Below are 15,371 nucleotides of genomic sequence, written 5' to 3'. Positions count from 1 at the left end.
TGAGCAAGTCCCGTTTGCACTAGTCGCGACACGCATGACGATGAATTTTGTATTATTTTGTATTATTATTGTTCCTCAATGTCCTTTTGTTTTTATTATTATTTTTGTTTTTTGTTTATATGCGTGTTTGTGATTGTGCAATAAATGGCTTTCTTTCTTTCTTTCTTTCTAAAATACTGCCCTTTCAGGGCAAGTCTACTGTCTCACATTTATAGTATTTAAGTAGGGAATGTTTTTTAATATTGTACCTGTTTTTATACCATTTTTTTTGTTGCAGCCACTTCTTTCACAGTTATCGTAATTAAAAATAACTATAAATAAAATATAATAAAATTGACAACACATTTATGTGACCGAGTAATCTATTTTATTGCTTCCCATAGGCGGTTTACAACCTTTTCAACTCTACTAGCTTTCCTTCTCCTTCCAGACAGGAACAGAGTTGACAAGTAGTGAGACCACTGTCAACGTTGGAAATATTTTCAGCCATTCTTCTATGTACATAGAACCAAAAAACCGTTTATTCCCACTAGTTCTGTTGACAGAACTACTGGTACTTTTTTCCCCCCATTTGTTCTGTTAATAAATAGTTTTCTTCACATAACTACTGAGATTTTTCTCTCCCACTAGTTTTCTTGGCAGAACAACTGGTACTTTTCTTCCCATTTGTTCTGTTGATAAATAGAGTTTTCTTCACAGAACTACTGAGAATTGTCTCTCCCACTTGTTCTGTGTACGAGTTTTCAGCCTAGAGTTGTACCATAGAACAAATGGGAAAAATATACCTGTACTTCTATCAACAGAGCGGTATAACAGAATAGTGGGAATAATCGGACAGAACTACTGGGAATCGTAAATCCCATTTATTGTTAACAGGATAAATGGGAAGAAAAGTAGCAGTTGTCCTGTCAACAGAACTAGTGGGAATAAACACAAAAAACAATGTTCAAAGTGCTATAAACAATTATCTTATCCTTACGTAAAGTTACGAGTTATAATAACTACGAATACAAAGTCTTGAGTGATCTCACTAGGAACGATTGGAACAGTCTTAGATTTCCTTAGACAGATTATTGTGTGATTGAGTTGAGAATTTGGTAATCCGCTCATAGAGGGATACCTAGCAATTTTATATGAATGTCTAAAATCGAATGAATGACTAATTTTCTAAATAAGTCATTCGGATTTAAGCAACGTGCAGTGGTACCCAAAATCAAAGAATAATGCCGCAGTGGGTAGACTGTAAAACACTCTTGTAACATGCCAAATGTAGTGTTAGGTTACTAGAACCCAGTGACGTAACGTCGATTTCTGCCACCCGAGGCCAACCTTATATTTAATACCCCTCTATTACAATTACAAAAATAGTTCGTTCGGGCTGGCTCGGCTTCAATCATGGACTTACGCTAGCGTCATATTCACATAGGCGAAACCCGCCCTCATCCACCGCGTGCAGGCAATTTAAAATAGATTCATGCGCAACGTGTCGGACCGACTTATGGCTCCCCACAATAGCTCAATTCATGATACATGCAATCGAAAGCAGACTTCGACTCTGCTCCTCCCCATTCCAATCCCTTTGTGGCGGCTGCTGCCAACTACGTCTCGAAATAATTGTCGTCGCCAGCGAGCTCGTAGAGCCCCTCATTTCAGCACACTCGCGTAGATCCTCTTCCGTAGCACGCTCTTCTGGCGAAATTGGGGGGCTACTGGAGAGTAGCGCCCAGAGCCCACTTAGTTTTAGTTTATTTTTAATTGGTTAGAAACCTTCAGCTCGCCCTTTCATCCGATGGCGCAGTCAAGGCCAACTAACTGCAGTCACCTTCAGAAAATAAGACTCGATTGTGCTTTTATGTGCCTACAGCCGCCCCCATTGCTGTGCCACCCGTGGCCATGGCCCCCTCTGCACCAGCCACACTACGCCATTGCTAGAACCGTCCGAATAGAATAGAATAGAATAGAATTATTGTCGAATACTTTCGGAAGATTCGTGCGTACCGTTGTTTCACGAATACCGCTTCGCACAGCGGACTCCGCCGTTTGGGTTTTGGGTGACTTGCGAATCCTTTACTTACAAAAGATTGAAATTTGTTTCGGTTGGTAATCGTAACAGTGTCGTTACGTGGATGTGCTCCGGGGCCTTTGCGGTTCAGCCACTTTGCAGGGATCCCTTAAAAGGGATAGCTACGGCATTAACACCAATGGTGTCCATTTGTCTTACCTAAGATCTGTAGATGATCTCGTACTATTTGTAGAAAGTTTCGACGATCTCCAAAGAATGCTGGAACAACTGTATGATGCTTCTTTGAGAGTTGGCCTGAGGATGACTATGTTCAACACGATGTTATGGCGAATCTCTCCAGTCTTCCCAAATACCATTGTCACGGTAAACGAGGAAACGGGAAAAGAGGCTGGAGAGAGTCGATCAGTATGTCTATCTCGCACATGTTCTATCCTTTGGCAAAGAGCATCAGCCTAAAAAGATCTCAAAAAGAATCCAGCTGGGATGGGCTGCGTTTGGCAAGTTAGATGACATCCTTAAATCAGACAAGTTTTCACAGAAGACCCCTTATTTAATCAATGTATTGTAAACACCATGACGTATGGTGCCGACACATAGACGCTCACACAGGAGCCTTTACAGGTTGAGAGTTGCACAGAGGGCCATCAAGCATGGCGTTCTGGTTCAGCCTTGTAGACAGAGTTGCAAACGTTGAGATCCGGCGACTGACGCAAGTCCAGGATGCTGGAACTCTGATCATGGAATTCAAATGGGGTTGGGCGGGACATCAAAGCAAGACAATGTGATGACAGGTGGAACAAAACGTCGTCAGGCGCCAACGGATGCGGCTAGCACTGCATCGTGGCACATGGCAAACTTCGGGAGGCCTATACCCAGCAGTGTGTGAAATCAGACTGTGGATGAAGTTTGTAATCGTGATCTAGAGGGCGTGTGTGCATCGAGTGAGTATCCTCTAAAGAAAGTTTATAGTAATAATAGGTTGTAGTAATAGCACATAGTTGTTAGGCCCTGTTCATTCAAACAATTGCCATATAAAAATGTCGCCAGAAAGTATTGTTTAGGTGTGAATGGTTTCCTCACTGCAACGGCAGGCAAATGTGTTGAGGTAACCGCACAACAAGAGTCATGGTTATGCCATTGTTGCCATAACACATTGCCAATTCTCGCCACCCTGCGCACATTTGTGAACAGAGCCTTCAGTTAGAAAAGTTAATAATTGGTTAGGTATTAATGAAAGATACAAAATAGGTCCAACAGTATTTATTGTTGTAAGTCATTTCAAGCTTCAGCCTGAGCTTGGAGCCTTTTGACATAAGACGCCTTCTTCTGCTTGATCCTGTTCTTCCTCTCAGCCAAGGTGAGCTTGCGCTTGTTATAGCGCTTTTGCTTTGCTGGATCCTTCTTAGACTCTTTCTTCTTGTGCGATGGATCTGCACGAATAGCCTCATGGGCCTTTTTGTAGATGTTTTCGATCTGTTACAAAAATGGTCTGTTAATGAAGCTTGTCCTGATGTTTTTGTTCTTTTCGGCACTTCAAATTGATAAAATTGCAGGTATTGTAGGCAACATTGAGAAACTAAAAAAATTATCTAAATCTTAGTTTAATTGCAAACATTGCCAAGCAATTTTGTCCGTTTTCGACACTGCACATAAATAAAGTATGAACAGTAATTTGGCCGGACGTCGTAATTATGGCAAAAAATATAAGGACAGAACAATACACTTACAGCATCAGCATTTACACCTAATTCGATGTATTTGCCAAACTGCCTCTTGAATGAATCTTCATCTTCCTGTTCAAGGTTGCGCATGTACTCTGCTACATGTTGACCAAAGATATGTGCCCTAAAAAATATTTAATTTAACAAAAGAAAAAAATAAACATTAAAAAATATACTTTTGACATTTATGTGTGCAAAATTGGTTCAAGAAAATTATTATACGTTTTTTTTGACAACCAAAAACTTTGCTGTTGATTTAGCTCCTTTATGGCTGTCCGATTAATAGATACTTCTATTATTCAGAGGATGAATGGAGCTGTAATTTAACAGGAATGTGCCATACCTGTGAACTTCAGCATTGAATTTCTTCGCTTCTGCATCATAACCAGGGAATCTTTTAAGCGAGTGTGGTACATTGAGACCCCCATCGACTGCGCCTTTCATGGCACCGAAGACACGGGCGCCGGTGGTGGTGCGTGCTAGACCAACATCCAGGTAACATCTGTAAAGTTAAAATTTATTATTGCAGAGAAACATTTCCTATTTGGAAATAGGTAGTAGGTACCTTCCTAACTTAATACAACACTACGACAATGGCTTCAAGGCAACACTGAGTCGAAGAAATGGAATATCAAATCTGTCTTCCACTGATCATGGTCAGCCTGCTGTTAAAAATGGTCAATGCGTCATAACACATCTATAAAAAGAAATAACCCTTCTGTCTGAGTCAGACAGCTTAACATAATAAAATTTTATAATATATGTAACTCTGGAGCAAAAATGTATATGGATAACATTAAATTTTTTTTAAATGTTAATGATTTCAACAAATATTTTAATTAATATAAGATATAGATAAGTATTAAGTGAGCCCGCTGCCAGGGGGATATTTGCCTCAAATTCAATTCTTCAAAATCAAATTCAATCTTTAATATTTATATATAATATTTAAATGTCATAGTATTAAATATTATATTATAATTATTTATATATAATATTTAATACTATTTTCACATCTGCACAATCATTAGTATGTCGCTTGTTAAGGTCATTACAGATGTTATGTTATGATTTTACATCACAAACTCTGAATATAAATTAAAAACATAAAATAAAATTCACACTAATGTGAATACATTTCACTTCACATTTTTTCAATACATTTCACTGCTATTTTAACATTTCACCATCTATTATGTAATTTTTATAATGCTCATGAAAAGCATTAAATTTTTGGTACTTGTCAAATACCCAATTGCAATGCCTAAAAAGAGTCCCATATGACACATCATAATTATGTAATATCTTTGTGTTTGTGGGACCAAATAAATGCAATAAGCAATTGAGTATTGGATATTATACCTGAATGCACCTGGGCCATTGTCCACAGGCTCTACATTGTACTCATCTCCATTGACATCAGTGCAGCCTTGGTACAGATTATCCAATCCCAGTCTCTGCAGCAACCGTCGAGCCAACAGCAGTCCTGTGCAATATGCTGCTGCATAGTTTGTGAGACCCACCTACAAACAATGATTCAGTTAAATATTTTGAAACTTTGGGAACAATGTAAAAGAAAATTCTTTGGACTCAGTATTGAACGCATAACAACACAGTAAGTGAGTTTGTACGTCTCTTCAGACCGCCCGTTCTAGATCATCATAGTTCACAATAAGGAATATGTAATATTCAACAGCAGAATAAATGATTATTTCTATTGTGTTCATCTGAAAACAGCATCAGTAGGTTTATAAGATTCTTTTTAAACTGATAATAATCATAAAAAAGTTAGTGCAAGTTAATTAAAAAGTAATATAAATTATTATCCTTATTATGAGTCTTAAACCTTGTTACGCAATAACAGTAGAGTTTATGCTTCTTATTCCCTTTATGTTATCCAGTTAAAATTCCTCCTGTAAAACCTATAAAATACAGTTTTGTGACATATCTAAGCATTATTACTTCAAAAATGTTCTTTCCCATTGTACTTATAGCATATGTGGAATAAAAGCGAGACAACAATGAAAAAACTCTACATAAGTGGAAGAACTAACTAAGTAACAAACCAAAATGATAATAATAAAAAGTACCTTGATGCCATAGCGTGGCAGCTCATGTGAGTAGGCAGCGCACACAATGTGGTCTCCCTCAATGCGAGAATATGCAACCTGGCAAGTCACATCCTTGTTCGACAGACGGACTATGAGCCTATACTTGGGTGTATTGTATTTGTTCTTGTCCTGAATATTACAACATTAATATTTAGAATAACCACAACCTAACAACAATTTGTAATATCTTAGCATAGGAATAACATAGTATGTACCTGGACAGTCAGCCGCTTCCGGGCATAGTAGTCAGTCTTTCCCTCACGACGCCTCTTGAATTTCACTTGGTACCTCTTGAAGTACTGCTTGTTCTTCACGACTTTCACGAAACCCTGTAACCAGAGTCATAATTAGATATATTCAATATGCAATATATCTACATTTAAGATGAACGACTTCAGAGACACATTAAAATCAGGAACGCTACAGTCGAAAACAAGGAGGAATATAACAAAGCACATAGAACATGGCACTGCACATCCACTTCATCTCTCCTGCAGCTTCATATGACGCGCATGTGTCGACATTTCATCATGAAAGATTAGGTTTTGGTGAAACTAGGTTATAAGTGTAATACATAAATTTACTAGTAAGTTCGATTTCCTGTGTTTGGTGATATATCTTGAATAAATCGAAACGCGCTGACACAATGATTAAGTGTCTCGATTACAAACTACACACATAGGTAAGGTTGCCTTGATGCAACATCGTCTCACAAAAACATCCATGATTACTTCACTCATCGTAAAATAATCCACCGCAAGGACACAACATAAAATCATATTAAGAAACAAGCTATGCACTTTTATACATATTTTGAGTAAAATAGCTCACCATATTTCGATAAAAGCTAAAATTGTTTACGACTCCGGTATCCACAGACGGACACCACCGGAAAAAGGAGTCTACTTTTTAAAATAGTGTCCTATACCCATAGATAATAATAAAATAATACCCTATATCGTAAAGTAACGTAACGTACGTAGTAACAACTTGATTCGACTGTGTTATTCAACTTTTGTGTCTATGGCTCCGTCGTGACTGTGTTATTAAGGTGTACCCATGGAATTAATAAGTACTTCGTACAACTGGAAAGCTCACTGCAATTATTTTGACATATCAAAATGAACGTTAAATGAATAGCTATAAAATACTTTTTAAATAACCAATATCTCCTTAGAGATCTGAGCTCAAGTGAGACATCTTCTTTCTTGGTGTGTCCCTTTCGCACAATTGCCATGTGAGATATTTGATACAATACGGTAGTTGACTATAAAAAAAAATTGGCATAAAAACAATACGTCATTTTGTCCATGAATATTATAAGATGTTTGTAAATAATACCATACCAACTATGAATGCAATAGGTCGCAAATAAATCAAAGTCTTTATATTATTTCACGATATTTAAATATTATTGGAAAGTTTTATTTGTTTTACATTAGGCAACACTAAAATAATATGGCGTCATCTCTGTTTGTTAGTCAGAAAGAGACGGACCAAGATTTATGACATCTCGCTCGGCGCACGCTTCAATACACAGTAAGCCTTCCAGTTGTACGAAGTACTTATTAATTCCATGGGTGTACCTATATACCAAAATTTACTTTAATTTAATTTAACTGTTTTTGCTTTAAAATAACGATTTTGTAGCAATAATTGCTGAGAATCCGCTTCAATCTCAAGCAAAAAACATTGTAATAATGTTTATCGTAAAATTAGTTATAAGTGCATCTAAGTCACAATTCACGATTTAGAAGCGGGTCTCAAATCTTACACATTAGTAGGAGTAAATAAACTTGATATTTGAAATTTTAACGAAGCCAAATCAATGTCTGTGGTATGTAATTTTTGTTGGTACCGGTCGAGACTACAGTGTGTAAACAATGATTGATAACAAAAGATAAATGGCGTAAATGCGAGTTACTTCAAACTGCAATCGTAATTAAATCTATCAACCATGATGTAATTGATATATTTTTATTTAATTTTAAAATGTGTCGGAACTTACTTACCTTTCTCACACACATATTCGTTCAGATCTTAAAACATGTACGAGAATAAATGAATTCGGTCAATATAAGTGAAGTATTTAGTACATTTTTTCGCAATGTATGAATACATTGTTGCCCACAAATGGTATGTCACTGTGATTAAAAGTTGTGACTGTGAGTAACTGACATCACTACTAAAGCAACCGACGTCAAAAATACGGGTAGCTGGTAATGGCAACACCTCAGTGCAGGCCTTCGTTATGGCTTCCTCTTATTCATATCCTGAATTATTTTTGGCGGGGTTTATATTTACTTTGCCCTTTTTGTACGAAAAAAGCAATGTTTTTCGATATTATTTAAAGTTTTTTCTTTATTACTCGTATGTTTTGATTATGTGCACTATTTTACTGCCTGTGGTGCTATTATATCCGCGCGATGTTACGAACCTAGTGTAAGTTATTGATTATTTTTATGTAGCGGTCACTATTTTTAATTCAACCATTAATCTTGCAGTAGGGCTCTGATAATGCTGTATATGTTTTGTTCACAGCGTTGCTTCCAGATTTTGCCGTTATGCTTCGTACATAGTTGGTATAGAATGGGAAATGCGAGGAATGGAGCACTGGGATAATGACGAGTGTTATATTGTGATATCCAATCACCAAAGTTCTTTAGATATTCTAGGTACGCCAAGCTTAGTTCATAGCAGGCAAAAATTTAGTAGAAAACAAAAGTGTACTTACAGCATGTTTTATTTATCTAAAAAATTGTTTAGGCATGTTTGAGATGTGGCCTCGTATGAAGCGCTGCACGGTGGTGGCAAAGAGGCCGTTGATGTTCACTGGTGCCTTCGGTTTCGGAGCTTGGCTCTCTGGACTGGTATTTATAGATCGCCTAAGAACAGATCGAGCTCGGCAACTTATGAAAGAGGCTACAGAAAGAGTAAAGGCAGATAAGGTAAAATTCTTAACTCATTTTTAGAAAGTTTTATTTTATGACAAATTTTAAAAATCTATTTCTTGCCATTATTTCAGACAAAGCTATGGATATTTCCAGAAGGAACACGATTCAACAAAGGCAGTATACAGCCTTTTAAGAAAGGAGCATTTTATTTAGCCATTGACTCACAAATTCCTATAATGCCAGTTGTATTTAGTCAGTACTACTTCCTAGACAATGAATCCAAAACATTTGAACCAGGTATAGTATGGTACATTTTTTTTTTATGCTACCAAGTGACAGGATGAACAAGTCTTGCGCCTGGTGGTAAACAACACGCCAGTCCATATCAGTTGCAGTGCCACGCAGAGCTTGAAATCCCTAAGATCTGAGGGGCATTGCCACGGCGCCAATCACCCTGAGATGAGACATAACTTGACAAGTCCATGTGCCTGTAATTTCACCAAATTAAAAAAAGAAACAATTATTTGCGTCAATGTATTCCATCGGTATAATACTTGAGTAGATTTTTTAACTGCCTCCAGGGCCGAAGGGTTACCATGCTGGACTGCCACGTGGAGGAGAGGAGGCTAGTTCGATTCCCGGGCCGGGAGAAATATTTAAATTGCCTACATTTATTACTCCTGAGTTTGGGTGTAATTTGTGTTTGTCTATGTGTGCCCTTGGCACCCGCGATACAGGGTTTCCCTATAGTGCGTGGCTATGAGTGTTGTGTGTTATAAAAATATGCAGAGTATGTCCAAAATGCATAGTAGATTGATAAAAAAAAATTTTTTACTTTACAGGAAAAGTTGTTATCACTACTCTACCTCCCATATCTACCAAAGGTATGACTAGACATGACCTGGAAACACTCTCTGACATGACGCGACAACAAATGATCGAAGTGTTCAATGAAAGCTCAAAAAATCTAGTCATGCAGAGAAAAATTGCTTTTTAACTTTCTACATGCATCAACTGAATCTAGCCTATAGTGCAAAAAAATTGATACTCATAATAGTTAAAATAATGTTAGTTTTGTTTTATAAATATCAATTTTCAAAATTCCTGTAATTTAAGTTTAAAGGATTTGAAAATGAAATTTCTAGTCTGTTGTTACCAAAAACGGTTATTTGTTAATTGTAAATCAGTATCAAATTTTAATTGTTCAAATTATGCACATTAGTCCAATGAAAGTCATTACTATTGTTTACAGTTAAGGATCATTTTAGATTAATTAATATAAGTTTCTCATTAATTGTTCCAGTCATCTTTTGCCATGGTTGAATTGTTATTAAAAGATGAAAAAAAGTTTCAATAGGAACTACTAATGTCTACGGACTTCTGCTGCCTGCATCGATTTCTCGTCGTTGGTTCCCGCTGCCGTGTATAGCTCGCTCCTTATTTTGGCGCACCCGTAATTACTAAGAGGCAAATATTGTACCTATATATGATTCCAAAATAATATAAATTTGTAAATTAATTACAATTTGATATAAAATTAAGTTTAATCGTAGAAACAAATTTTAATATACATATAATAAATAATAGTAAAGTAGGTTCTTCTGTAAATTTTAATATATAAAGGAACCTACTTTAAATGTTGGAAACACAACAGTGTTTGCAAGGCGTAGGTCGTACTAACGTCACAAAGCGGCATGCTAGTGAATTTGGCAAAACGAGTTCATGCATAGCGCCACGCGGGGGTATCGCTTCGGGCAGCGGACCACGCCGTCGGAGAATATTAAGACCCTGTACTAATATTAATGCATATGCGCATAGTAAGAGCTCAATTACTTAAGGAAAAATGAAGATGTCCATGGGAACTCATTAACTAAAAGTTTGAGTATCTCACTAGGAATTGCATTCAAATTAGTATTGGGCCTATATATTGAAATTGGGCTGTGTTTGTAAAGGTTAGCCAATTAAGTGTCTTCATTTGTGAGGTTGTGAGAGTTTGTGCATGTATCAGCACCAGGCTAGTTAAACCAGTAGGACTTAAGTGCTTGTGGCAACTTATTTTCCACTGATAATTTAATCATCAAACAACTATTTATAATTACTAAGTCCCATGAAACATAGGAATAGATATTACACATTTCTTAAAATAATATTGCTTTATTGCACATTGTTTTAGATAAACTTGTCACAGGCACTAAGTTTTCGCTAACTTTTGTAAATTTTGTGTGATATAAATAAATAAGATTTCCAAATAAGAAATTCCTTCTATATTATCAAAATGGTAATTCTAATTTAAAAAATGGCAATAATATGATAGGTAGTACATACATGAAATGTTACAATTTTTTTAAAACAAGAAACAGTCATAGGTTCACAAACCAAAAAAAGAGTGTTTTCTTTACCTATACAGGGTAAATTTTATCCTAAGTATAGTAGCTATAGGAAAAGATTATTAAATACTATGTTATTCAAGGTGATCATTTGGGTACCACCAATATACCCTGTATTATATAATGACTCATTAAAGTTACATTCTATAAGGATTAAATTATTTACACACTTAATGATCACCTTGAAATAAGTTTAAATATCTTTAAACATACTTCATTATATTGTTTGTAATGTTTGTAGCTATATATAATTCATAATAATTCACACAATAAAACAATTACTATATAAAATAATATATAACAAGATAAAAACAACTATGTACATGAATAGAATATAATAAATAAAACAACATTGTAAAATATGTATAAAATTAACTTCTATGAGGGAGCTCTTAGTGCACAGTCATGAATATTTATTAGTTGTAATATTAATTGCCATTGGGGAATGTTCCAATACTTCCACGTGGTCACGCCACGCCGTAAAGTTAGTCTTCTTCATTTTGACACAGATTAGTATGTAATTTCCTGGATTCACCTGTAGGTATATAGTCGATAATTATAAACATGTAATAGTATGCTTGCAAAATAGTAGTTAATACACTATAATTCCTTTTCATTCCAGTTATTGACCAGCAAGCTGAGCTAATTTTGACATACAAGTTTCAACTTGCAATCTGTTAAAGAAATCCTAGCTTTTAGCGACTTTTGCGCGAAAATAAACTTTAAATTAATACAATATTTTAATTTACCAGGCAAACTGTACTTCTACTCATTCCAATTTTCTCCCCAGCCCTCATTTTCATCTAATTCTTGATCAGGAATAAAATTCAATTTACTACTAAAATCTTGTGAAATATCCCTATGGGCAATATTCACAACTGTTGGCTTCTCTATCACGGGCATCATATCAGCAAAAAAATCAATCTCTTCCCTGGTTCTCTTATTTTCTGGTTTTTGATTTTTAATATCCAGCTCGGAAATATCTACTATGTTTTTCTTTGCTTCCAATGCAGCTTTTTGTAATATTGTTGTTCTCGAGGCAGTGTCCAATATGTATGTTGTAGTGCTAATTGAACTCTCCTTACTATTTGCACTTTCTTCTTTATCAAGATGGGTTTCTGTATTATTTGATGCTATTGTTAATTGTCTATTTGTGTTGTCCCAGTCACTCCAGTCGTCTTCACTGTCTGCTAGATTGTTTTTGTTACATTTCATTAAGACAACTTCTTCGTCTACTGATTCCCCTCCTACAGGTGAAGGTCTCTCATTTAATACTATAGTTTTCTCATATTCAGATGTATTTATGCTACTGTTTTCATAAACATCTTCTGAACAGTGGTAATCTCTTAAGGATTTTTTTGATAAAAATAGTAGATCATCTTGTGGTTTTCCTGTAGTTAAATTTGTTTTTGAATTAGGTCTCCCATCAGTAAATAGCTTTGACCTCTTACCACCTATAACAGTATCAGCTCCTAGGATTGGCACTAGTTCACTCAAACATATCAGAGTTGCAGCAACTAGGTTATCATCTATATCTTTAATGCCCAAAAGTAGCTGTAATAAAAAAAAGCAGTATGAATCTATAACATCTATTGAAAGAAAAATATACAAAGTATACAAAAATATTGCCATTGCAATTATTGAAACAAAATTTGGGAATTCTCAATCCATTAATTCTTGCATACCTCAGGTAATATATGCAGTGAAAGTTCTTCATGTGAAAACACATGTACGAATGTTGCAAAGTGTGTCAACAAAAGCATTCTTATCTGATTGTCTCTTACTGCAAACAGTTGCATAATTCTAGACTTCACATGTTCTTTGTATACACTTAGACTGAAAAATCCTAATTGTTCTGTGTTCTGTAATCTCTCTGTAAATAAATTTGCTATTATGTTAAATTAATCTTATATTTTAATGAAAATTATACAAGCCCACACATAAATAATTACCATTTTTTGGTTTAAGTATATAAGGTATAACATCCTTTCTAGCAGTTGGGTCTAACATGGTTAGTCTGGAAAGCAATAATCCTCCAAGTTGTTTTGCTACAGTCTCTTCATCATAACATTTCAAGCTATCCAAAATGTTAGAGAAAAATTCACTTTTTTCTTCATCACTCTTTAGAGGTAAGAAGTTCAGGAATTTATATATTGATATAAATTCATGATTAAAGAAACTATGCTGAAGGACTTCTGCCAAATCAGGTCTTCTATCAGGTTCATTGTGTTGCAGACAATCTCTGCAATACTTCTTAAATTCCTTTAGATGTGGTACTTCTTCTGAAAAAACCAGGAACAGGTTACAGTCACTTTAATTCATCCTAAGCTAGCCTTCCTACACTTGATTAATGATAGGCCTTACCATCATTGCGTCCTTTGAATACATCTTCAACTAAAGCAGCAAATGCATATTGATCTACCTTTGTTGTAATCTCATAAGAATCTTCATTTGGATCTACAGCTTTGTCATACCTGCAAATACATATCTGTAGCTAATTAACCTTATAAAAGAAAATTTAGTTAAGTGCTTATAAGAATTATACTGAAATTGTCCTTACCTATGTATTCTCGCCTGTTTTAAATAACCAGGTATCAATTCACTAAACAAGCATAAATATTGAAGTCCACCAAGCTTCCACTGTCCATCTCCAGTCACATAAATTGCTGATATACTCACATTATTATGGGACATTCCAGCCTAGAATAACAAACTTGATTATTCAAAAATAAAGGACAATGAGATTGGTATGTAAATTGAACTGAACTAACCTGTTCATGAAGAAATACCAATGCTCTTAAAATGTTGTTAAGCCCAATACAAATCTGTAATGGTGTTTGTGAGCTCAATACATATGAAAGGGGTTGTACAAATTCTGTAGCCAAATGATATGTGGATTTCTGTTGCCACGCAGTTATATAACGGATTATACATGGATGACGATATTTTAGTAGATTCTGTAAGTAGAGAAAAAAAATTTCAATACAAAGTAACGTAACTTAGAAAGCAAAATAAGTGCATTCTCGCGTAGTAGAACTCACATTTGAAAACTTCTCCAGAGGCGACGATACTGCCCACAGAGGGCCTAATGCTGCTTGTCCTTTAAATACTGACACTGAACCATCACATTTCAAACTGAAATACCTGCAGCTGTCCTTAATAGTGGCTTGATAATGAGACCAAAAATCTGTAACATCAATAGCCTTTTCCTCGATCTCCAGACCATTCAACTGTGAAGTATCATTACCCATCATGTAACCCGCTTATTGTATTATCATAAGTTGCGGTAAATCCAATTATTATTGTATAAAATGTGTTAATAAGCAATAATATATAAAATCAACCCAAAATCGCGGTATGACAGTGACAGCTGATGACATGACAACTGTTTTTTTTTTGTATTATGGCTTTGCGGATATCAATGGTCACTGATATCCCTCCACATCCATCAGTGGTATCCGGGCTGAAAAATTGGGAAAATATATTGTATTGTTCAGATCATACTCAAGTCCTGATTTCAGTATTGAGTAGAGTTCTGAAATACGACCCTTGGTATGTTCTACGTTTAAAAATATCTTTTGAAGTTTTATTTAGCGTGAATTATAAAATAAACTTGTGTAGCGAAAAGCCACCTAAAAGAAAAACAAGATTTGAAATAATTTCACAAGAGCAATAAAAACCCCCAACAATGATACCACCACCACCTCTTGTTGGCTCCATCGTTTTCGGTTAATAACTTTTACTTTGGACAGGTGTCAACGTCAAATGTGGAAAATTAAAGGGAAAATTTCCGGAAAAATATTAATTTTTCTGAAAAATATGATTTTTAATTATGTCTAGTGTTGGGTCATGGAAAAATGTCCATTTTTAAAAAGAGTCATATTTTCCCGGATACTTTTCCAATATTTTTTCCCTTTAATGTTACTGTTTTATTGTTACTGAATGAAAACGATGGAGCCAACAACAAGAGGTTGTGGTGTGGTCAAATTCAAAATAATCTTTATTTCATAGGTAAGCATTATTATACTTGAAATCGTCACAATGGTTAAACTCTACCGCTTATTCGTAAGGCAGATTCCCCTGAGAAGAAACTCTAGGGGTTGCTCTTTGTAAATAACATTCACAATATTTTTTTTTATTTGAAACATCGGAGATCGAGACTACCTCCATGAGCTAAACGGGCTACTACCACGGATTTTTGTCATCCAAGTACGCAGAAGTTGTATAATAACCTT

General features: G+C 35.4%; 3 protein-coding genes across 4 annotated transcripts; 1 reads left to right on the top strand and 2 right to left on the bottom strand.

Moving 5' to 3' along the window:
• Nucleotides 1-3,277: 3,277 nt before the first annotated feature.
• Nucleotides 3,278-6,755, bottom strand: LOC113232882 (60S ribosomal protein L5). Its single transcript, XM_026467767.1, has 7 exons — nucleotides 6,687-6,755; nucleotides 6,071-6,184; nucleotides 5,835-5,984; nucleotides 5,107-5,267; nucleotides 4,088-4,246; nucleotides 3,751-3,868; nucleotides 3,278-3,496 (listed from the first exon to the last, which is right to left on the bottom strand). Exons 1-7 carry the CDS (start codon nucleotides 6,687-6,689, stop codon nucleotides 3,302-3,304), a joined length of 900 nt encoding a protein of 299 aa, XP_026323552.1. The 5' UTR covers nucleotides 6,690-6,755; the 3' UTR covers nucleotides 3,278-3,301.
• A 1,347-nt stretch (nucleotides 6,756-8,102) lies between these two features.
• LOC113232914 (1-acyl-sn-glycerol-3-phosphate acyltransferase alpha-like) lies at nucleotides 8,103-10,945 on the top strand. Its single transcript, XM_026467816.1, has 5 exons — nucleotides 8,103-8,297; nucleotides 8,397-8,530; nucleotides 8,622-8,803; nucleotides 8,881-9,046; nucleotides 9,592-10,945. The coding sequence occupies exons 1-5, from the start codon at nucleotides 8,107-8,109 to the stop codon at nucleotides 9,744-9,746; spliced, it is 828 nt and encodes a 275-aa protein (XP_026323601.1). The 5' UTR covers nucleotides 8,103-8,106; the 3' UTR covers nucleotides 9,747-10,945.
• A 571-nt stretch (nucleotides 10,946-11,516) lies between these two features.
• LOC113232913 (protein-associating with the carboxyl-terminal domain of ezrin) lies at nucleotides 11,517-14,390 on the bottom strand. 2 transcript variants are annotated; one of them, XM_026467815.1, is made up of 8 exons: nucleotides 14,178-14,390; nucleotides 13,908-14,093; nucleotides 13,697-13,836; nucleotides 13,501-13,610; nucleotides 13,089-13,418; nucleotides 12,822-13,009; nucleotides 11,886-12,690; nucleotides 11,526-11,671 (listed from the first exon to the last, which is right to left on the bottom strand). In XM_026467815.1, exons 1-7 carry the CDS (start codon nucleotides 14,388-14,390, stop codon nucleotides 11,902-11,904), a joined length of 1,956 nt encoding a protein of 651 aa, XP_026323600.1. In that variant the 3' UTR covers nucleotides 11,526-11,671; nucleotides 11,886-11,901. The 2 variants fall into 2 exon arrangements, with proteins under 2 accessions (XP_026323599.1, XP_026323600.1); XM_026467814.1 differs by having other exon boundaries at nucleotides 11,517-12,690.
• Between the last annotated feature and the right edge of the window lie 981 nt (nucleotides 14,391-15,371).

Source organism: Hyposmocoma kahamanoa, unplaced genomic scaffold (assembly GCF_003589595.1).
Source record: "Hyposmocoma kahamanoa isolate Upper Pololo Valley unplaced genomic scaffold, ASM358959v1 78, whole genome shotgun sequence".
Lineage (NCBI taxonomy): Eukaryota > Metazoa > Arthropoda > Insecta > Lepidoptera > Cosmopterigidae > Hyposmocoma > Hyposmocoma kahamanoa.
This window is presented reverse-complemented; position numbering and strand designations above follow the sequence as displayed.

Excerpts from the sequence above, each read along its gene's own strand:
- LOC113232913 (XM_026467814.1), bottom strand. The coding sequence starts at position 14,390 with ATGATGGGTAATGATACTTCACAGTTGAATGGTCTGGAGATCGAGGAA. Across the intron at positions 13,419-13,500 it reads ATTCAAAGGACGCAATGATG|AAGAAGTACCACATCTAAAG; the intron begins GTAAGGCCTATC and ends TGGTTTTTTCAG. Across the intron at positions 12,691-12,821 it reads CACTGCATATATTACCTGAG|CTACTTTTGGGCATTAAAGA; the intron begins GTATGCAAGAAT and ends TTTTTATTACAG.
- LOC113232914 (XM_026467816.1), top strand. The coding sequence starts at position 8,107 with ATGGCTTCCTCTTATTCATATCCTGAATTATTTTTGGCGGGGTTTATA. Across the intron at positions 8,804-8,880 it reads AAAGAGTAAAGGCAGATAAG|ACAAAGCTATGGATATTTCC; the intron begins GTAAAATTCTTA and ends CCATTATTTCAG. Across the intron at positions 9,047-9,591 it reads ATCCAAAACATTTGAACCAG|GAAAAGTTGTTATCACTACT; the intron begins GTATAGTATGGT and ends TTTACTTTACAG.
- LOC113232882 (XM_026467767.1), bottom strand. Across the intron at positions 4,247-5,106 it reads AATGGCCCAGGTGCATTCAG|ATGTTACCTGGATGTTGGTC; the intron begins GTATAATATCCA and ends TTAACTTTACAG. Across the intron at positions 3,497-3,750 it reads TAGGTGTAAATGCTGATGCT|ATCGAAAACATCTACAAAAA; the intron begins GTAAGTGTATTG and ends TTTTTGTAACAG.